Genomic DNA, 23,595 nt, shown 5'->3' with positions numbered 1-23,595 from the left:
GAATGGAGGGGGGTTGGCGTGGCGTCACGAGGGGCGTGACCATGACGTCACGACCACTGCCGCAGGAACCCAGCTTTTGTTTAGAATGCCGGGTGCTGTGGGAGATCGCGGGGGGCCCCAGCGGCCGGACCCCCGCAATTGGACATCGGAGTACCCTTTTAAAGTTAGAGGCATCCTGCTTACATAGATGCGGAGCTCTCCCCCAATATCCCAGGAATTTACGTGAGCAGCTTGCTACCTTGGTAGATGTTCAGAGTCTGAATAATAACATAATAACATGAATCATTTTCATTCACTGGAAGCAAGTAGAGATCTTGACGTGTTAAAGCAAGACTGGGCCCAGAAAGAAAAGACTGCATTAATGTGATTAGTGGGGGGGGGACATATAGGGCCATATATGTTATTAATAGGTGAAACCAATAATATGGAAAATCCTTTAGGGGAAATAATACATAAAGCACATGATAAGTAATTGATGTAGAACAAGGTAAAGTATAAATCCTTTTTCTCTCATGTCTCTGCAGGGGAAACTTACGTGTTATTTGGCCTTCTCTGTACTGGTGGCGGCAATTGGTTCCCTGCAGTTTGGATACAACACTGGAGTGATCAACGCCCCCGAAGAGGTAATGTCACTGTGTGAATGATTTCTCTAAATTTTAATCAACATTTTTCTTCCATTATGCCTGAAGGATTTCTGTGTGGAGCACAACTTTAACTACTACAGGATTTTTTCTAACCCCTATGTACAAGAATATAGCTACTGTAATACTGTCTCCTATGTACAAGAATATAGCTACTGTAATACTGTCTCCTATGTACAAGAATATAGCTACTGTAATACTGTCTCCTATGTACAAGAATATAGCTACTGTAATACTGTCTCCTATGTACAAGAATATAACTACTATAATACTGCTCCTATATACAAGAATATAACTACTATAATACTGCTCCTACGTACAAGAATATAACTACTGTAATACTGCTCCTATATACAAGAATATAACTACTATAATACTGCTCCTATATACAAGAATATAACTACTATAATATCACTCCTATATACAAGAATATAACTACTATAATACTGCTCCTATATACAAGAATATAACTACTATAATACTGCCTCCTATATACAAGAATATAACTACTATAATACCGCTCCTATATACAAGAATATAACTACTATAATACTGTCTCCTATGTACAAGAATATAGCTACTGTAATACTGTCTCCTATGTACAAGAATATAGCTACTGTAATACTGTCTCCTATGTACAAGAATATAAATATAATAATACTGCTCCTATATACAAGAATATAACTACTATAATACTGCCCCTATATACAAGAATATAACTACTATAATACTGCTCCTATATAAAATATAACTACTATAATACTGCTCCTATATACAAGAATATAACTACTATAATACTGCTCCTATATACAAGACTATAACTACTATAATACTGTCTCCTATATACAAGACTATAACTACTATAATACTGCTACTATATACAAGAATATAACTACTATAATACTGCTCCTATATACAAGAATATAGCTACTATAATACTGCTCCTATATACAAGAATATAACTACTATAATACTGCTCCTATGTACAAGAATATAACTACTATAATACTGCCTCCTATATACAAGAATATAACTACTATAATACTGCTCCTATATACAAGAATATAACTACTATAATAATGCTCCTATGTACAAGAATATAACTACTATAATACTGCTCCTATATACAAGAATATAACTACTATAATACTGCTCCTATATACAAGAATATAACTACTATAATACTGACCCTATATACAAGAATGTAACTACTATAATACTGCTCCTATATACAAGAATATAACTACTATAATACTGCTCCTATATACAAGAATATAACTACTATAATACTGCCTCCTATGTACAAGAATATAAATATCATAATACTGCTCCTATGTATAAGAATATAACTACTATAATACTGCCTCCTATGTATAAGAATATAACTACTATAATACTGCTCCTATATACAAGAATATAAATACCATAATACTGCTCCTATATACAAGAATATGAGTTATAGTGTTATAGTAGTTATATATTTATTTTACAAAGGGAGCAGTATTATAATATTTACAGAGTTTCATCAAAACCTGTGCAGAGGAAAAGTTGACCAGTTGTCCATAGCAACCAATCAGATCGCTTCTTTCATTTTTGAAAAAGGAGGAGGGTCTCCAAGCGGATTCTTTGCACAAGGACCTGAGAACCTATAGCTACACTTTCGGGTTGCGTGCTTCAACAAGTTACTAGATATACATATTTGCTTAGAGTCGTGAACATTCCTGTCCTAGAATTCCTGGGTCTCCCAGAACATAGAAAGGCAAAAAAAAGTATTGGCACCGAGCTGGAACATAAAACCTAAGTGATATGTTATGTAGTAAATAGGGGGTAAGCGGGCAGCCTGGTGCCCAGTAATGGTATATGGCAGAGCGGGGGTGGCGTGGATGGAGGTTGGGGGTTTCTGACTACCAATCAAAAATGCCCAAGGTGGAAAAGGGGTATATAGCAACAAAAAGCGCCAAACCAGTGACGGAGTAAAAAAAAAAAAAAAAGCCTAACTGAAGATTCCCTTCCTTTGTATCATTAATACTTCACTTTTATTGATTTACTTATAAAAGATGTCTTATATTGTGCATTTAAAAATGCAGCAAACTCTTAAAATATGATCACTTTGTCTCCCCTACATGTTTCGTGGTGTCACCCACTTCCTCAGGGGTTTAGAGACAAATGTAGGGGAGACAAAGTGATCATATTTTAATCAGCAGCACAGTTCCCAAGTAGACGGCGTTCTGCAGACACTGTCAAGCATATACAATTTAACTCCGTATAGGAGTGTGCATTATTGGATTAGGGAGTTTGCTGCATCGGACATCTTTTATAAGTAAATCAATAAAAGTGAAGTTTTAATAATACAAAGGGAAAGAATTTTGATTTCTGACTACCAGACACTCTCTGAACATGTATGATTTCTACGCTCAGCAAAAAATGTCTTCATGTTTTAAGAATCAACTTGTTTTATTGGTTTCCCCATCGGCAGATAAGTGTTTGCACGTAGCTCCGTACAACGGGACGTTCTCTGCCAAAATGTGGTGCAAAAAAGTTCAGTTTCTTAGGAACAGAAGCAAAACAAAACAAGCATCCAAAGTTATTGCAGTAACAATCACTTTATAAAGGTCAATGGGATAGCACTGTATATTGACTAGTGCAGTGGTTCTTGACCTGTGTTCGATCCAACCCCGGGGTTTCGGTGAGTCAGTCCCGGGAGTTCGGCGGGGGAGGTCGCAACAGGACAGGCAAACCAAGCAATTGCTTGGGGCCCCGAGCAGAGCCGGTGTTTGCCTGTCCTGTAGCGACGGGGCAATTCCCCCCATCACTAATAACTCCCTGCGGCCCCGCGTTAAGTTTAAAAACGCAGGGCCACCGGGACATAGCGCACGCCGGGACGTCACTGAAGACCCGTGTGTGCACCCATGGAAATGAAGGCGCCGAAGACCGGAGGATAGAGAAGGAGGAAGACACGCGCTGGCCAGCTTGGTAAGTGACCAGCAGCACGTCATCTTTGGTGCTCTGACCACCGGTCCCGAGACCTACTGCTATAGCCGGAGCGGTGGTCGGAGCACTGAAGTGGGCAGTACACTGTATATGACTGGAGGCTGTATGTCTGTGGGGGAACACTGCCTACATCAGTGGTCTTCAACCTGCGGACCTCCAGATGTTGCAAAACTACAAATCCGGTTGAAGACCACTGGCCTACATAATGTGGGGGAACACCGCCTGCCTAATGTGGGGGAACACTGCCTGCCTAATGTGGGGGGAACATTGCCTGCCTAATGTGGGGGGAACACTGCCTGCCTAATATGGGGGGAAACTGCCAGCCTAATGTGGGGGAACACTGCCTGCCTAATGTGGGGGAACGCTGCCTGCCTAATGTGGGGGAACGCTGCCTGCCTAATGTGGGGCAACACTGCCTGCCTAATGTGGGGGAACACTGCCTGCCTAATATGGGGGAACACTGCCTGCCTAATGTGGGGGGAACATTGCCTGCCTAATGTGGGGGGAACACTGCCTGCCTAATATGGGGGAACACTGCCAGCCTAATGTGGGGGGAACACTGCCTGCCTAATGTGGGGGAACACTGCCAGCCTAATGTGGGGGGAACACTGCCTGCCTAATGTGGGGGAACACTGCCAGCCTAATGTGGGGGGAACACTGCCTGCCTAATGTGGGGGAACTCTGCCTGCCTAATGTGGGGGAACACCGCCTGCCTAATGTGGGGGAACACTGCCTGCCTAATGTGGGGGAACACTGCCATTGTTGCGAAAATGACATGAGAGTGGCACTTGCCAAGGTAAAGCCGCGCATTTCTGAACTGGTCTCTGAAAGACAACAGCAGAAGTCACACTGATTTCCAGTAAATATTCATTATGTTTTTGTGTGAAAATCATGTTTTAATGATTTTGTTCTTAATGGTTTTGTTCATTTTGTGCACCTATGTATAAATATATACTTAGATATATACCTCCTATGTTTTGAATTTGAAAAAAATCATATTTTATTTTTCCAATTAAGAAGGGTTCAGTGAATGCTCATATGGAACTGGTGGGGTTCAGTACATCCAACAAGGTTAAGAACCACTGGACTAATGGATGGGTGGGATAGATACTGTATTCCACATAGCTATAGCATCTTGTTTGCACTATTGCGGTATCTAGTTTATACCGTTTTTTTGCTGTCTCCCTCTTGTTGCCATGGTTCTCCTTGCAGTGCTGTGTTAGGCTAGGTTCACACTGCGGAATTTCTGCCTGCAATTACGCTTTGACATTGCAGGCAGAAATTCTGTTTGCTAAAATGCACAAGCTAGTGAATGGGTTTTCCGTCCACAAATTCACACTTCGGAATTTTAGAAGCGGAATTTGTGAACGAAAAATCCGCTTTAAAATATCCGCCTGAGGAATAATGGTGCTCTTTTTTCAGGCGGCTATCCTCGCCGAACACATTGAAGTCTATTGGGGACTGCAATGTCCGTGGGGTCCTAGCGCCGACTGACTGGGAATTTCCGGTCGGAAATTTTCCCTCTGGAGATTTCCGCTGTGTGAACCTAGCCTTAGGGTACGTTCAGACGAGCGGAATTTTGCAGCGTATTTTGCTGCGGATCAGCCGCTGAAGGACCTCTATATGCTGTCTTTACATGTGCCTGCTTGGAGCAGCAATACGCCGCTACGTGCAGACACACTGAAACGATGTGCGAGTCGCCGCTCATGCACGGTGTACTCACATCGCGACCGCTCCCCCTGCTCAATGAGCTCTATGAGCTAGGCCGAGAGCTGCGCATGCGCGCGGCTACTCGCACATCGCAGTGTGTCTGTTCGTAGCGGCGTATTGCCGCTCCAAGCAGGCACATGTAAAGGCAACATATAGAGGTCCTTCAGCGGCGGATCCGCAGTGAAATCCGCTGCAAAAATCCGCTCGTCTGAACGTACCCTTAGGGTCTATTCACACGGCAGAATTTCCACTTGCGGAATTCCAACTCAAATTAAAGCCCATAGACTTCTATGGGATTCCGCACCCCAATCTTTTTGGATTTCTCGTATGTCACGAGCACAGTGCTCTCTGCTGACCTCTGCTCTTCATTATAGGAACTGTCCAGAGCAGGAGAAAATCCCCATAGCAAACATATGCTGCTCTGGACAGTTCCTAAAATGGACAGCAGAGGTTAGCAGAGAGCACTGTGCTCGTGACATAAGAGAAATCCAAAAAGATAAACATTTCCACTGTAGTATACAGCCCCTTAAAAGTACTGGAAGGATTAAGATTTCCTGGCCAGATCAGCCCGTGACTCCATTTACTTTAATGACCCGACCGAAGTCAAACAGTGACTCCGGTCGGCTCAGTTTTGAACCGTATGTGGTTTCCTAACCGGACCTAAAACCGTAGTTTACTACGGTTTCAGGTCCGGTCCAAAACTGGATACGGGTCAAAACTGAGCAGACCGGAGTCACTGTTTGACTCCGGTCGGGTCATTAAAGTAAATGGAGTCACGGGCTGATCCGGCCGGGGTATGGGAGCACCTGGTTTGCCCCTCCCCCCGCCGGATCCGGCACCCGTATGTCCAAAACGTGGTGTGAATGCACCCTAACTTTCTGGCACCAGTTTTCCACGGTAGTACCCCTTTAACTAAAACTGTATAATATTCGCTAGAGGAGACCAATCTTCCTGTGCCTTTCTTGAGTTTGATCATTTCTTGGTTCTTCACAGATCATGAAAGCCTTCTATAATGAGACGTACATCCATCGCTACGGGACCCCCATGTCTTCTTCCATGCTCACCTCGCTGTGGTCACTCTCTGTGGCCATATTCTCCGTCGGTGGAATGTTTGGATCTCTCTCTGTCGGATTACTTGCAAACCGCTTTGGCAGGTTAGTGCTTGATGCTGTTACTGGGAGAGTCATGATTAGTGATGAGCGGTAGGGGCCATATTCAAATTCGGGATATTTTGTGAATATATTGACGATTATTCATCCTATGTTCGCGAAATACGCATGTTCGTTATGTTCCTTAACTTTTTTCCATGTGAAAATTCGTATGAAAAATTTGCATAACGTTCTTATAAAAATAATGAATATTCGTCATTACGAATATATAGCACTATATTTAAAACGTTTGTGAAATAGTGAAGTGCCGATAGTCATGATGAGTTTATGTTCAGTATTTATGGAGTAACGGGAGTAATATTATGTATATGCGCGACATTTTGTTCAACAAAGTCAAATGATTCAGCAAAAACGGCAAACACACTCTTTAAAGGGATACGGTATTGAACTTTTTATCCCCTGAAAGTGGGGACCCCTCGTAATATGGTGCCCCAGCTCTCCTAAGTGCAGTGGTCGACACACCCCCTCCATCCATCCCTATGTTTCTCCGGCCATCAATAGAGATGCATGGAGGGGGTGTTTTGACCACTGCCCCATAACCACTCATTGCTTCTCAGCCTTTTGGCTAAGATCAAGTGTAGTATCTGTTCTTATCAGTTTCATGCTGGTGGAGAAGTCCCACCGATGTGGGGCTGGTGAGGATGGGTGCTGCATGGAGGAGGCAGGCGTTTCGGGGCTGATTCTGAGGAATCAGCTCGATGGCTGTCCTGATGTGACCTGTTTCCTCTGGGTCTTGCCCTGAGGTTGGGGGGTGTAGAGCCGAGGTACTTCTGTGCCTCGGGGAGTGGGGACCCTGAGGTGCCGAAACTCACTGGGTGTTATAACTTACTGAGTGAAAGCAATGCACCATTAACTCTTTACCTTTGGCACTCACCCTTGGTATCCCGGCCTTCTGGCTAGGAATGGGGAAATTTTTATAGATCCGGCCGGATGACTGGGCAGTATATCTGCACTCATCCACTTATTTATTATTTATGTGTCTGTTTTTGTACACAGGATTGTCAGGATGCAATAGTCCTTCTGGGAGTCCCTCCTGGCGGTCTAGGGGAGGTGTGTCTGGCCATTCGGTTCCTCACCTCCCTGCAACCCCTGGGCATCTTGGCTTCGGTCGAGATGCCATCAGTATACGGCTCCTCGGCTGATACCTTGGATAACGCCTAGATTGAAGCCAGGAGCATTTTCGGCTCCTTAGTAGCTTCGGCGAAAAGGGGCATCGAACCTGGATCCTTGCAGGTGCCTTTTTGCCCGGAGGTGAAGATTAGGTTTTTTGGGGGGCCTCTCTCCTGTTGGAGAAGGGCTTAGCGATAGACCGCATCCTTTGTGCACGTTTTTTTAGTGGGACACGTTTGCACTTTTTCTTGCACTTTGGGTGATAGAGAGCACGCGACTCAGCTCTTAATTACCACTCAGTAAGGAGAGCTGGTGTGCCGGACAGGAGATCGCCGGTGGTCCCAGTAGTTGGACACCCCACCATCAGACACTTAATCCCTACATACATAGTGACATAAACAGCTTTAGTTCCAGTATATTGCAGAATACTTTAAAGGGGTACTCCACTGGAAAACAATTTTTTTTTAATCAACTGGCTCCAAAAAGTTAAACAGATTTGTAAATTACTTCTATTTAAAAATCTTAATCCTTCCAGTACCTATCAGCTGCTGTATACTACAGAAGAAGTTATTTTGTTATTGAGTTTCCTTTCTGTCTGACCACAGTGCTCTCTGCTGACACCTCTGTCCATGCCAGGAACTGTCCAGAGTCGGATAGGTTTGCTATGGGTATTTGCTCCTACTCTGGACAGTTCAGAGGTGTCAGCAGAGAGCACTGTGGTGAGATAGAAAATAAATTCAAAAAGAAAAGAACTTCCTGTGGTGCATACAGCAGCTGATAAGTACTGGAAGGGTTAAGATTTTTAAATTGACCGCTTTCCCAGGCATAACATGACCAGGTCCAGTACTATTAGATTGTAATGCGTTTTAGTGTCTACAACAAAATAATATAAGGAACTCCAGTACCACTAGACCACAAAACATTTTAAAGGGGTACTCCCGTGCAAAACTTTATTTTTTATTTTTTTATTAACTGGTGCCAGAAAGTTAAACAGATTTGTAAATCACTTCTATTAAAAAATCTTAATACTACCAGTACTTTTTAGGGGCTGTATACTAAAGATAAATCCAAAAAAAGAAATGCATTTCCTCTGATGTCATGACCACAGTGCTCTCTGCTGACCTCTGCTGTCCATTTTAGGAACTGTCCAGAGAAGGAGAAAATACCCATAGCAAACATATGCTGCTCTGGACAGTTCCTAAAATGGACAGCAGAGGTCAGCAGAGAGCACTGTGGTCATGACATCAGAGGAAATGCATTTCTTTTTTTGGATTTCTCTTTAGTATACAGCCCCTAAAAAGTACTGGAAGGATTAAGATTGTTTAATAGAAGTGATTTACAAATCTGTTTAACTTTCTGGCACCAGTTGATTTAAAAAAAAAAAGTTTTCCACTGGAGTTCCCCTTTAAAGCCACTAGACCCACTGCTCATTTTTATTTCATGACTAGATCCAGTAATAGAATACCGATACATCTGATCAAATTCTCTTTACCAGGAGGAATGCGATGCTTCTGACCAACGTTGCGGCTCTGGTGGGAGGAGCGTTAATGGCTCTTGCCAAGGTTGCTTGGTCCTTCGAGATGGTTATTATTGGAAGATTTATTATTGGACTTTACTCCGGAACCTGCACTGGTCTTGTACCCATGTACATTGGAGAGCTGTCACCCACTGCTTACCGAGGAGCTCTAGGGACCTTGAACCAGCTTGGCATCGTAATAGGAATATTAATAGCACAGGTTTGTGGATGAACAACAAACTGCTATAAAGTGCCGCTACCACCACATACAATGCAAAAAAAATTATTATACTTTATACTGTACGGGATTGTAATGAGCAGTAGATAAATACCACCATACAATGCTCAGATAAGACCATCACATCAGTTCCATACATCACATAAAGGGGTACTCCGGTGGAAAACTATTTTTTATTTTTTTTAAATCAACTGGTGCCAGAAAGTTAAACAGATTTGTAAATTACTTCTATTAAAAAATCTCAATCCTTCCAGAACTTATTAGCTGCTGAATACTACAGAGGAAATTATTTTCTTTTTGGAACACAGAGCTCTCTGCTGACATCACGAGCACAGTGCTCTCTGCTGACATCTCTGTCCATTTTAGGAACTGTCCAGAGCAGCATATGTTTGCTATGGGGATTTTCTCCTACTCTGGACAGTTCTTAAAATGGACAGAGATGTCAGCAGAGAGCACTGTGCTCGTGATGTCCGCAGAGAGCTCTGTGTTCCAAAAAGAAAAGAATTTCCTCTGTAGTATTCAGCAGCTAATAAGTTCTGGAAGGATTAAGATTTTTTTTTTAATAGAAGTAATTTACAAATCTGTTTAACTTTCTGGCACCAGTTGATAAAAAAATTTTTTTTTCCACCGGAGTACCCCTTTAAAGGGGAACTCTGCTGCAAACCATTTTTTAAGAAAAAAAAAAAACTGGTGCCAGGAAGTTAAACAGATTTGTAAATTACTTCTATATAAAAATCTTAATCCTTCCAGTATTTATCAGCTGTTATATGCCCAACAGTAAGTTCTTTTCTTTTTGAATTTCCTTTCTGTCTGACCACAGTGCTCTCTGCTGACATCTCTGTCCATTTTAGGAACTGTCCAAAGTAGGAGCAAATCCCCATAGCAAACCTCCCTGACATGGACAGATGTGTCGGCAGAGAGCACTATGGTCAGACAGAAAGGAAAACCAAAAAGAAAAGAACTTCCTGTGGATCATAAAACAGCTGATTAGTACTGGAAGGATTAAGATTTTTTTTAATATAAGCAATTTACAAATCTGTTTAACTTTCTGGCACCTTTTGATTTAAAAAAAAAAAGTTTTCCAGTGGAGTACCCCTTTAATTTAGAAAAGAGTTATACAGAGTTATCAAGAGTTTTAAAACATTAGGTAAAATTACTACCGAAAAGGACTTGGGCGTACTGGTGCACCGTAAACTCACCTTTATTGATCAGTGCCAGGCAGCTGCTGCTAATGCTAATAAAGTCGTGGGGTGTATCAGGAGAGGCATTGAGGCTTGTGACATGGAGATAGTTTTGCCTCTGTATAAATCACTAGTTATACACAATGGTACTAAACACAAAGCATCCTGCACTCACCGTTGAGTAATGGACTTGACGCTCCTACATGGAGGACACCGGTGGATCAGGTCTCAGAACATCCGTGGGCGCTAGAGCACCGCCGCTTGACTCTATATATGTGTCGGCACCTTTAAAGGGGCACTCCGACCCTACACATCTTATCCCCTATCCAAAGGATAGGGGATAAGATGCCTGATCGCGGGGGTCCCGCTGCTGGGGACCCCCGGGATCTACCTTGCAGAACCCACTTTTAACAGCTTCCGGAACCGCTGGAGGTCCTCAGGCTGAGTCCATCTCGACCACGAGGACGGACAGAGCATAGTGACTTCACGGCTCCGCCCCCGTGTGACATCACGCTCCGCCCCCTTAATGCAAGTCTATTGGAGGGGCATGACAGCTGTCATACCCCCTCCCATAGGCTTGCATTGAGGGGGTGGAGCATGACGTCACACGGGGCGGAGCCGTGACATCACTATGCTCCGTTCCCGTGATCGCCAGTAATCAGACCCGGAGCGAACACGCTCCGGGGACTGATTCTAACGGTGTGTGGCGTGGAAGATCACGGGGGTCCCCAGCGTCAGGACCCCCGCGATCAGGCATTTTATCCCCTATCCTTTGGATAGGGGATAAGATGTTTTAGCGCCGGAGTACCCCTTTAACTCGTGAAGAGACAGTCCGTGTATCTATGATAGCTCGATATGGAGAGTTGGTGGGGCCATCCTGAATTCCTTTGTGGCCACGTAAAAAATCACTAGTCAGACCACATATGGAGTATTGTGTTCAATTTTGGGGAACCTGTATATAAGAAGGATGTGGCTGAACTGGAAAGCGTGGAAAGGAGGGCGACAGAGATAATAATGGTATGGGGGGGATTACAGGACCAAGATAGGTTATCACTTGGGGTTATTTAGTTTGGAGAAAAGACGTGTTGGGGACCATCTGATCACAATGTACAAATATATGAACGGACAGTACAGGGATCTTTTTCTGGATCAACACAGTAGAGTTATACGTTTTTATAACCTTATGAACTATAAGACTATGATTTGGGACATGGAATGTGTGTTATCTATAAAATAATGTAAATCCTTACTGATTCTTCTTCTCTTTTAGATTTTTGGTCTGGAAGTGATCCTGGGGTCGGTTACATTCTGGCCTCTCTTGTTGGGGATCACAGTTTTCCTGTCAATCATCCAGTGTGCACTGCTGCCGTTCTGTGTAGAAAGTCCCCGATATCTACTTATTATGAAGAACGAGCCAGAAAAGGCTGAGATCAGTGAGTATCATCAGATTACCAATGGTTGTAGTACTGCCAGGAGTAATAATAGTACTTGTAGTAGACCTGATATTCTGCCTACTTAAAGGGATACTCTGCTGTTCAGCATTTGGAACATCATAGCCCCGCCCCCTCATGATGTCACGCCCCTCATGTCACACCCCGCCCCCTCAATGCAAGTCTATGGGAGGGGGCGTGACGGACGTCACGCCCCCTCCCATAGACGTGCATTGAGGGGGCGGGGCGTGATATCATGGGGGAGGGGCTATGATTTCACGAGCTCCCGGCGCCAGCTCCAGCGTTTGGAACAGTTTGTTCCAAACACTGAGCAGCGGAGTACCCCTCTAATGAGTGTACAGTGTTTGGGTGGATCAAGTTGTATATGCTTGGAGTCTTCTTACCCATAGTGTTGACCCATTAATTTGCTCCATCCTTTTTGGGCAGTGAAGGGTTCTATCTTATAAAAGTTGACCCCTCCTAATTCATTGGCACTGTTACTCTCATAGTCCACATCTTCATGAATCCAGGTTGAGTCTATAGACAAAAGTCCACTTATTATGCTTTATGTAAGTGATGTGTGGTGGCCAAAGTGCTCATGGGGGGGGGGCTCTCTGTGCATCCTTCTGCACAGGCAAAAATAACAAATTACCAATTCGCCCCCTCCCATAGACATGAAAGGAGGGGTTGTGGCGTGACATCACAAGGGGGGCATGGCCATGACATAACATCTCGGAGGCAGTGCCTGGCACAGAATTCCACGGGCTGCACCGAGATCAGGGGGGGTCCAAGCGATGGGACCCCTGAGATTAGACATCTAAGATGTCTAAGGCCGGAATACCCTTTAAAGGAACTACAATTTATAATACTTTGAATATAGAATGACATATCCTAAGCCAAAGTAAGACCAGGTATAACAGAGAAGACATCAAACCTGGTGTAGACATCACCCACAAAGCTCTTGAACCCTGGTGCAAACACTGATGATATACAAGTGTGGTATGGCGGGGTGTGAGGAGCAGGGCAGGTGTAATTACCCTAGGGGCAGATGGCATTAACCTCTTGTGTTCGTGACGCCAGGGCGTGGTTTATCCTTAACCACCTGATGGTATACCGCTGGATCCTGGGCTAGGCACGGGGGTAATGAAGACACCGATGCCAAGTTACGGACAGTTGTTACAGTCTATGTAGTACAGCCAGGGCCCAATGAGGTGACCAGTGACACAGAGACCTCGCAGGTTTGCTGAAACTTGTAGTTGGACTGGAGAATTTAGTGCAGGCCACACTGGGTAGACAGATGACTTGACTTGACTGACAGGACGGTGACTTTATCTTACTTGCACTTGACTTTAGGCCTCCACTACTCTGGACACACTCACTAGGCACAACTGCACTGGAGAAGCTAACTCCACCCAGGGCTTATATGGGGGAGACTAGCAGGGAGCCCATAGGTCACTCTGGGGGTCAGCTGGTCACTGTTACCTCCTGGGTAACAATCACATGGTACATTTTATTAAAAGTATAACCGTCTTTTAATATCCAACATATATACAAATGGGGAAACAACTACCGGGGGCCCTGGGGACACTGCCGGACAGGGAAGGAAAGGCAACACCATCCTATACTGGGCGACCACACGTGATAACATCATTATGGATTAGGAAGACTTGTTGATCCAATGGGATATAGCAATATATCAATGTACACAAGTCAGTGGACATTCAATGTAATTCTGAGCTTTTTTAAATGTTACTACAGAGCCCTAACTCCCCAGTAGGAGGCCCACAACTGCTACCTGTGCACCCTCATTAGCTATTGTATCTGGAAATACTGGATTTATTAGGTCTGTCTATAAAAGAGAAGTACATTCAGATCTCGGCAGAGGAATGGGGGAAACAGATGTCTTCTACTAGAAGGTGCCCATTTATTAGTAGTAAATAGGCTTGGCGTGTATATAGCAGCAGGTAGATTGGTGGCCCTATGTCAGTAAATGGGTGTAGATGTGGCTATATTAAGCATTAAAGGGGTATTCCAGTGAAAAACTATTTGGATCCAAAAAGTTAAACAGATTTGTAAATAACTTTTATTAAAAAATCGTTATCCTGCCAGTACTTATCAGCTGCTGAAGTTGAGTTGTTCTTTTCTGTCTGACAACATTGCTCTCTGCTGACACCTCTGTGCATGACAGGAACTGTCCAGAGCAGCATATGTTTGCTATGGGAGTTTGCTCCTACACTGGGCAGTTCCTGACATGGACAGAGGTGTCAGCACAGAGCACTGTGGTCAAACAGAGGGGAACAACTCAACTTAAGCAGCTGATAAGTACTGGTAGGATTAAGATTTGTTAATAGAAGTAATTTACAAATTTGTTTAACTTTCTGGAGCCAGTTGATATGAAAAAATAATCTTTTTCACTGGAATACCCCTTTAATACTTGTTAGTAGTAAACCAGTGTATATGTGAGGTGGCACCATGTCGACAGACACCCATCTCCCTCGCTTTTTAATATGAGATCTTTGCTGAAGACAACCCACCCGGCTATAAATTGACTTGACTTGAAATGAATTTTACACAAACTTTTAAGAAACTTTCTTCATAGTTTTTTATTCTGCCTTACATAACTTCCATTATATGAATTTAGTCCTAAAGAGACTTCGAGGAACTGAGGATGTGGCCTCTGACCTTGAAGAGATGAAGGAAGAAGGTCGGCGCATGGCTCAGGAGAAACCGGTGTCCTTCCTAGAACTGTTCCGCGCCAAACAGTTCCGGCAGCCTATTTTTATCGCCATCGTTCTGCAGCTTTCCCAGCAGCTATCTGGCATCAATGCAGTAAGTAGCCTCATCTTCTGTTTTTTTTATTTTACATATTGACTTTTTAGTGATTTATCTTTTGTTTTTTGTTTTGTTTTTTCCTTGCAGGTCTTTTACTATTCTACAAGTATCTTCAAGGATGCAAATGTCCCTAATCCTATCGGCGCAACTATCGGTGCTGGTGTTGTAAATGTTGTTTTCACGGTAGTATCGGTAAGTTTCGTACGACCGTAATGCCAATGTCTCTACCTCCATGGTTACTTGTCAATGAGTCTTGCCATAGTTTTAATCAATGCATTTGGAAATCTTTAGAGCCTTTTAGTTTTTTACATTTTGTTTTGCCTTTTGCTAAAACAAAAAAATAAAAATGTCCCCATTATTATTATTTTGCCCTCATAATGACAAAATGATGGCAGAATGTTAGAAATGCATGGGGAGAGGCGGGGCCCCGTACAGGAGATTGTGGGGGACCCCCACTAACCCCCCCCCCCCCCCAACCGTGATTAAACACTTATCTGGCAGATAGGGGATAAGTTGTCTACCGCTGCAGATCTCCTTTAAAATATATGAAGTCACATTAATATTATTCTTGTCTCTTTTAGCTCTTGATCGTGGAACGTGCCGGGCGTCGGACTCTGCATCTCACCGGTCTTGGTGGAATGGCGGTGTTTGCACTCATCATGACAATTGCCCTAAAACTAGAGGTAAGAAGGTGATCCTGCTCTTCCTTAGCTTTCCAGGTTTAAAGGGGTACTCTGGCCCTAAGACATCTTATCCCCTATCTAAAGGATAGGGGATAAGATGTCTGAGCGCGGCGGTCCTGCCACTGGGGACCCCCGCAATCTTGCATTCGGCACCCACCTCTTTTGAGCTGCACGCCGCGCTGCCAGCTCACAAACTGCAGGGTGCCGAGACGTCACGACTCGGCACCCGTGTGACGTCACACCTTGCCCCCACTATGCAAGTCTATGGGAGGGGGTGTGACGATAGACCCGTGACCACCAGCTGTCATCAGTTGCTGGGGGCCGCCACTAATAGCAGCCAACCATTAACCCTTTAGATTAGCTTTGACGGTGGCGTCTGAAGGTAGCTTTAAACCATCCCTGGTGGTCTGTCCCCCCCCCCACTCCCCGACAGCAAGCTCGCAGGGGGGTGATCAACCATCCCTGGTGGTCTGTCCCCCCCCCTCCCCGACAGCAAGCTCGCAGGGGGGTGATCAACAGTGGAGGTAGCTGGAGGGCTTACCTCTCCTTCCTGCCCATCCAGGGCTGTGCGTTTGATAGAGCTTCGCTGCACCAGGCTCTACCAAAGGATTGCAGAGCACACAGATCAATAAAGTTCTATGGAACTTCTGTATAAGGAATCTAATGATTCCTCCTAAAAGTCCCCTAAGGAAACAATAAAGTGTGAAAAAAAAGTTCAATAAAGGTCTTAAAAAATTAACCCCTTCCATATTATAAGTTCAAATCACCCCTCTTTTCCCATTTTCCATATAAAAAACATGTAAACATAATAAACATATTAGGTATCCCAGTGTGCGTAATTGTGTAAACTATTAAAATATAATATTATTAATCCCCTACGGGAAATGGCGTAAAAGTAAAAAAAATAACAAACCCCAGAATAGCGTTTTTTTTTTTATTATGTCCCCCTGATGTGCAATGGCATAGTATTATAGTTTTTTTTTTTGTTTTCGTTTTTTTTTTTTGGGGGGGGGGGGGGGCAGCATTTCACTCCTGGACCCAGACAGCACAATGTATTGCACTCCTCTGAATACCACTATACAATGCTTACATAATACTATCTACCATACAATGCTCATCTAATAACACTTTAATATGTTTACATAATACCGTCATACAGTGCTAGTATAATAGCACCATACAGTGCTTACGTTTCACAGCCATATGTTGTTCAACTAATACCGACATACAATGCTTATATAAGATTGCCACACAGTGCTTAACTTAGATTGATATACAATGCTCAGATAATACCGCCATACAGTGCTCAACAAATACCAGCTTATAATGCATACAGAATACCAACATACAATGCGTAACTATTACAGTGCCCAAAAAACAACCCCATAAAGGGCATGAATATTATCAGCATATATGGTATGCATATAGAACCACCAACAGTCCTACAACTCTAGTGATACTAATGCATCGTCCAAAAGGTGACGGGAGCCGCTAGAGTCCTGTATAGAAGGGCAGTGATAACGTCTTTATCTTTCATTCTGTTTCAGATGCAAGCTGAGGCATGGCGGTACGTCAGCATCGTGGCCATCTTCGGGTTTGTGGCTTTGTTTGAGATCGGCCCAGGACCCATCCCTTGGTTCATCGTTGCCGAGTTCTTCAGTCAAGGTCCTCGACCAGCAGCCATGGCTGTGTCTTCATGTTGCAACTGGACGGCAAACTTTCTAGTGGGCATGTTGTTCCCCTATGCAGCAGTAAGTTGTAGAGGTTTTATGGGGGAAGGAGGTTTTGGGGCAAGAAGTGTATGTACAACAGCTAATGGGTGGGGGGTCCTGTTGCTTGTTTTGGATTGTGGCCCAATACAAAGTTACACCTCTGGTCCAGAGAATCTCTTTAGTCCCTTTCAGACTCACCTGTCATATGCTACAAAAAAAAGAAAAAAAAAGTTACTTAGTACCTAATTCTGTCCATGTACATGTATTTTTTATGCCTCCATCACCTATTTTACTATAAAAATCCCTCTTTTCTCTTTTCATTAGCTCACAGAGTTAGAAATCCCCTCAGGTTAAGGGGATGTGTGCCTCCTTGTGGAGGTGGGAGATGATTGGTGTGTGGTGGGAGGCGATTGGTGTCTGGTGGAGGTTATTGGTGTGTGGTGGGAGATGATTGGTGTGTGGTGGGAGGTGATTGGTGTCTGGTGGAGGTTATTGGTGTGTGGTGGGAGATGATTGGTGTGTGGTGGGAGGCGATTGGTGTCTGGTGGAGGTTATTGGTGTGTGGTGGGAGATGATTGGTGTGTGGTGGGAGGTGATTGGTGTCTGGTGGAGGTTATTGGTGTGTGGTGGCAGATGATTGGTGTGTGGTGGGAGATGGCCACCACAGGCAGATGATTGGTGTGTGGTGGGAGGTGATTGGTGTGTGGTGGGAGATGGCCACCACAGGCAGATGATTGGTGTGTGGTGGGAGGTGATTGGTGTGTGGTGGGAGATGATTAGTGTGTGGTGGGAGATGATTGGTGTGTAGTGGGAGGTGATTGGTGTGTGGTGGCAGATGATTGGTGTGTGGTGGTAGGTGATTGGTGTGTGGTGGGAGATGATTGGTGTGTGGTGGGAAATGATTGGTGTGTGGTGAGAGGTGACTGGTGTGTGGTGGGAGATGATTGGTGTGTGGTGGAAGGTGATTGGTGTGTGGTGGGAGGTGATTGGTGCATCCACTCATGCAGCTTTGTCCATGAGTTATCTCTTGTCCATCAAGCTGATGCTGCTGGAGGACTGGTAAATGTCCCAGTAGGTATGGGGACCCCTAGTGGTGGGATTTTATGGGGTAGTTTTCTTTATTAAATATTAAAAAAAATTAAACTACCATAGTACAAATCAGTAACATTATCTGACAGTGCCCATTTAATTTCACCTTCCAAGACCCATAAGTTTTTTTAATTTTACCCTTAACATAGCTTAAGATGGCAGGCCTGGTGGCTTTCAGGAGGCCATCTTAACAGCATGCAATACCATGATGGGAGTGGGGGGCTACAAAGTGACTTAATAACCTCGACATGTAGGGGTTTACACAGCTGGGATTGTCCCTATCTCCGATCCCGGCCACTGCCGACATGTGTCAGCTGTAATTCCCAGTGGCCTCACCTTCTAACCCTTCTCCATACTCTTACCCTGACTCATGATCTTGTTAAATTTTATAATCCTCCCAGGTCACTGCCCCCATTATGATAAACCACCCCCTGCCTTTATTTTTATTATTTTTTTGTTTTCTACCTTGATATTGCTCTGTATTTTCGTCTCATTCGGATTCACAGACTGGGAAGGGGTGCTCCCCAGCAGGCGTGACATCATCTGAAGCCATACAGGGGAGTACTTCCTCCCTCACTCTGCTACACACAGCCCAGAGCAGTTCAGTGTGAGATGAGCTATGATTGGCTGTGGCTGCGCACACAACCCTCAGCACTCCAGCCTGCATTTCCTGATTTTGGCTTCTGCCAGGCCAGCAGGAGTCCAAAGTCTGTGCAAGAGAAGGGGGGGGGGGGGGGGGGGATGCCCTCTGCATAAGTTGGGAGACACCTAGTGGCAGCTTTTTTAAACACGAATAAAATATAGAAAACTTTATTTTTTTTAAACAAAGTACATTAGAAAGATTTATAGTTTTATTAACCAGAAGGAGTGCAATAGCGAAAACTAGTTTTAGAGGGGTACTACCGTGGAAAACTTTTTTTTTTTAAATCAACTGGTGCCAGAAAGCTAAACAGATTTGTAAATCACTTCTATTAAAACATCTTAATCCTTCCAGTACTTTTTAGGGGCTGTATCCTAAAGAGAAATCCAAAAAGAAATGCATTTAATGTGATGTTCTGACCACAGTGCTCTCTGCTGACCTCTGCTGTCCATTTTAGGAAGTGTCCAGAGAAGCATATCTTTGCTATGGGGATTTTCTCCAGTTCCTAAAATGGTCAGCAGAGGTCAGCAGAGAGCACTGTGGTCAGGACATCACAGGAAATGCATTTCTTTTTTGGATTTCTCTTTAGTATACAGCCCCTAAAAAGTACTGAAAGGATTAAGATTTTTTAATAGAAGTGATTTACAAATCTGTTTAACTTTCTGGCACCAGTTGATTTAAAAAAAAAAGTTTTCCACGGTAGTACCCCTTTAATGACAGTGCCCATTTAAAGGACTAGCTCCTTAATTTTGTTCTTTTAACTTACATTTTCTTTCTTCTTCCTTTACTCCAGAAGGGATGCGGCCCCTACGTCTTCCTCATTTTCATGGGTTTTCTGATCATCTTCTTCATCTTCACTTTCTTCAAAGTCCCCGAGACCAAAGGCCGGACATTCGAAGAGATTACCCAGAACTTTAACAAAAAGACTCTTCCGGAACCTTCCAGCAAACGCAACAGCGTAGAACTAACCGGAGTCAAGGTGCCCATGGAGTAAACATGACAGGGTCGACGGTCAACGACCACCATGCTCTACCTCAGTGGTCTCAAACTGTGGCCCTTCAGATGTTGCAAAACTTCAACTCCCAGCATGCCCGGACAGCCAACGGCTGTCCGGGCATGCTGGGAGTTGAAGTTTTGCAACATCTGAAGGGCCACCGTTTGAGACCACTGCTCTACCTCTTCTCTGCAGAACATCTACTCCATTGACTAAAAGATACTATCTCAGCTGAGGACAAGACTATCAAAAATGTAACATTTAACATTTCTCGTATGATGGAAGCCTCGAAGAGGCACCATCAATCTACAGGTCATTGGGAAGAGACCGAAATCTTTGATTGAATGTATATAAAGTATTATGGGAATGGAGAACCTTGTTACTCACGGTATGAAAAATCTGGACCAGGACCATCAAAAAAAATACTAACCGGAACTAGGTCAATTTTATTTATAAATGGTGTACGCATAAATATATTTTTATACATATGTGATTTTCTATGGTGTCTGACGCACGTGATTCGACAAAAAACATCTCCTGCTTTCTCTTACCCCATCCACATTAAAGGGGTTCTCCGGTGGCAATTTCTTTTTTTTTTTTTTTTAAATCAACTGGTGCCAGAAAGTTAAAAAGATTTGTAAATTACTTCTAGATAAAAAAAATCTTTACCCATCCAATACTTATCAGCTGCTGTATGCTCCAGAGGAAGTTGTGTAGTTCTTTCCAGAGAGAGCACTGTGGTCAGACTGGAAAGAACTACACAACTTCATCTGGAGCATACAGCAGCTGATAAGTGCTGGAAGGATTAAGATTTTTTAATAGAAGTTATTTACAAATCTGTTTAACTTTCTGGCACCAATTGATTTAAAAAAAAAAAAAAAAAAAATTCCACCGGAGCACCCCTTTAAGGCTATGTTCATGTTCCACCGGAAAATTGGGCCGGAATTTTCTGCACATTAGGTTCAATGGGATTCCGCTGTCCCCTTCAATTTGCCATGGTGGAAATTCTGCCCCGGAAATTCCACATTCCGAATTCCAGTCTTAGAATTTTTTGGACATGTGGGCGGAATTCCATCAAACTCAATGGGGCTTGCATTTTCGGCACCATTCTGTGTTTAGAGAAGACAGAATTTCACCCAACTTCCTCCGCAATTCCGTCCGAATTCCGCAATTCCGTTCAGCCAACTTTGCTCAATGAAATTTGTGCGGAATTGCCGTGTGAACATAGCCTAACAGAGATTAAAAAAGAAAAGAAATACGATCCTTGGATACCTTAAAATCTAGATCTTTTATTTCATGACGATTGAAATGTGTACGGATAGCAATTCTTTGGTCCAGAGACTGACATGTTTCTAGCATGGAATGTTCTTCATCATTGAGTATGATTAAGAGCACTCCTGCCTAGAAATGCGTTGAAAATTGCTATCTGTACACCTTTTTTATTCTCAGGGATAAAAGATGTGGGGATATTTATCAAAACCTGTGCCTCTGAAGGATAAAAGAAGTGATCTGATTGGTTGCTATGGGCAACTGCTCCACTTCTATTCATCTGCACAGGTTTTGCTTAAAGGGGTATTCCAGGCAAAAACTTTTTTTTTATACATCAACTGACTCCGGAAAGTTAAACAGATTTGTAAATTACTTCTATTAAAATGTTTTAATCCTTCCAATAGTTATTAGCTTCTGAAGTTTTCTGTCTAACTGCTCAATGATGATGTCAGGTCCCGGGAGCTGTGCATGATGGGAGAATATCCCCATAGGAACTGCACAGCTCCTGGGACGTGAGTCATCAGAGAGCAGTTAGACAGAAAACAAGTCAACTTCAGAAGCTAATAACTATTGGAAGGATTAAGATTTTTTAATAGAAGTAATTTACAAATCTAACAGAAGTATGGAGAGGCTCTTGTCAGTCTGACTGCCAAATCGACCTGGGCTACCCAATATAGACACCTATACCCACAGTGTCGGGAATATACAGCTGAATTAAAGAAAAATATTAGGGCTCAAGGTCAAGGACATTGATAATGATAATAATTTTATTAGTAATTAATAGATGTAGATTAGATGGAATAGCGGAGTCCGTGTCACACAGGGCCCTTGTGATAACACGGCATCAACTATATGTAGTAATAAATGATATAACTAAAATATATGAATAAAATATATTTACACTGTGACCACCATAAAATATGTCAAATAAATTAATAACTTCCTAATAAAAATATATTCAATTACAAATTCATAAGAAATTCAAAATTCATAAAAATCAGCTCAAAAAGTCACTTATTAATCATATAGAATTATAGATCATATAAGGCAAGTGCCAAAAGTGCTCCAATTCATAAAGATGTCACTGTAGCAAATCACTTGTCAATTGCAGAAAAAAGTCTTAAGAGTTATATCCAATAGCAATTGCCAATCAAAATGGTGTAACCAATGGCAACCGTCGGTTCACTCCCATAGACACCAGTATATGATACTTTTATGCTCACCACCCCGGGACCGCAAGTTCATATCCTTGCTCTGCGCTGCGATGTCCGCTGCTGGCGATGTTCCGGCTCTCGATGCTGTGAGAGAGTAAGTACCACTGGAGACTCGGCCGTCTCCTATATTGGTGATGTTGGTACAGGTGGGCTCCGGACAGTGGTGCCTGCAGCGCTTGTAAGGAGGGTCCTCTGCAGGTGGCGGCGGCGTCCTCCTGGCAGCGAGGGCGCGCTTTACGGCTGGATGCCGGGCTTATTGTTCTTTGACACAGGTAAGGGCTAAATGCCGGCTGATTGTCCTTTCAAACAGGTGACTGCCCTATAACATATAGCGCATCGATGTAGCTGGATCTTATGAAAATCAATGGTGGTCACAGTATTGCATATAGGGGGCTCTGGACGCGTTTCAGGACCTTCTCGGTCCTTTCTTCAGCAGAGACAAATATATAGTTATATATTTGTCTCTGCTGAAGAAAGGACCGAGAAGGTCCTGAAACGCGTCCAGAGCCCCCTATATGCAATACTGGGACCTTGAGCCCTAATATTTTTCTTTAATTTACAAATCTGTTTAACTTTACGGAGCCAGTTGATATATAAAAAAAAAAAAGGTTTGGCCTGGAATACCCCTTTAATCCCCCTCGTGGATTTTTAAGGAATTATCCAAGGACCATTCTTCTTTTTTCTCTTGTGACTTTCTAAGGAATCCAGAGGTCGAATGAGCACTTCTTTGTTTTGTTGGACACATTAACAGAGGCTTGGCTAGCATTGAAATTAATATATACTGTGTATAATGTGTGTGTGTGTGTGTGTGTGTGTGTGTGTGTGTGTGTATATATATATATATATATATATTTTTTTTTTTTAAATAATAATAATAATGTAGAAAAATATATATATATATGTGTGTGTGTGTGTGTGTGTGTGTGTGTGTGAGTGAACAATCCCTGCTTCATCTTCCGACTGTAATCTTTGTCCTTTAGCAGCAAGTGTAAAATTTCTCTGCAGCACCACCGCAGGCGAAAAGAGGTATTACGGTTCCCTTTTGAAAACTAAAAAGCTGTCTGTGTGAAGCATACACACGCTGGGTCCTCCAGAGTTAGGATGCATTATTCACACCCCGATTTGTGCCTCTGAGGCATTTACATGGGAAAAATCGTGAAATTGGATGCCGATGTA

At 43.2% G+C, this 23,595-nt stretch overlaps 1 protein-coding gene and 1 pseudogene across 5 annotated transcripts in view; both read left to right on the top strand.

Moving 5' to 3' along the window:
• The window catches only part of LOC130283164 (solute carrier family 2, facilitated glucose transporter member 3-like), a 79,387-nt gene extending 59,383 nt beyond the window's left edge, over positions 1-20,004 (top strand). For all 5 annotated transcript variants that reach the window (XM_056532362.1, XM_056532358.1, XM_056532360.1 and 2 more), the window contains exons 2-10: positions 525-623; positions 6,336-6,496; positions 9,117-9,357; positions 11,827-11,989; positions 14,628-14,815; positions 14,906-15,010; positions 15,400-15,501; positions 17,049-17,252; positions 19,736-20,004. In XM_056532362.1, coding sequence (XP_056388337.1) covers positions 6,339-6,496; positions 9,117-9,357; positions 11,827-11,989; positions 14,628-14,815; positions 14,906-15,010; positions 15,400-15,501; positions 17,049-17,252; positions 19,736-19,936 — 1,362 coding nt within the window. In that variant the 5' untranslated portion in view covers positions 525-623; positions 6,336-6,338 and the 3' untranslated portion in view covers positions 19,937-20,004. The remainder of the gene's footprint in view (positions 1-524; positions 624-6,335; positions 6,497-9,116; positions 9,358-11,826; positions 11,990-14,627; positions 14,816-14,905; positions 15,011-15,399; positions 15,502-17,048; positions 17,253-19,735) is intronic.
• LOC130283749 (U2 spliceosomal RNA) lies at positions 7,057-7,138 on the top strand (annotated as a pseudogene).
• Positions 20,005-23,595: the final 3,591 nt, after the last annotated feature.

The sequence above is a fragment of the Hyla sarda genome, chromosome 7, assembly GCF_029499605.1.
Source record: "Hyla sarda isolate aHylSar1 chromosome 7, aHylSar1.hap1, whole genome shotgun sequence".
Classification (NCBI taxonomy): Eukaryota; Metazoa; Chordata; class Amphibia; order Anura; family Hylidae; genus Hyla; species Hyla sarda.
The sequence above is the reverse complement of the archived record's forward strand: the minus strand, read 5'-3'. Positions and strand labels throughout refer to the sequence as shown.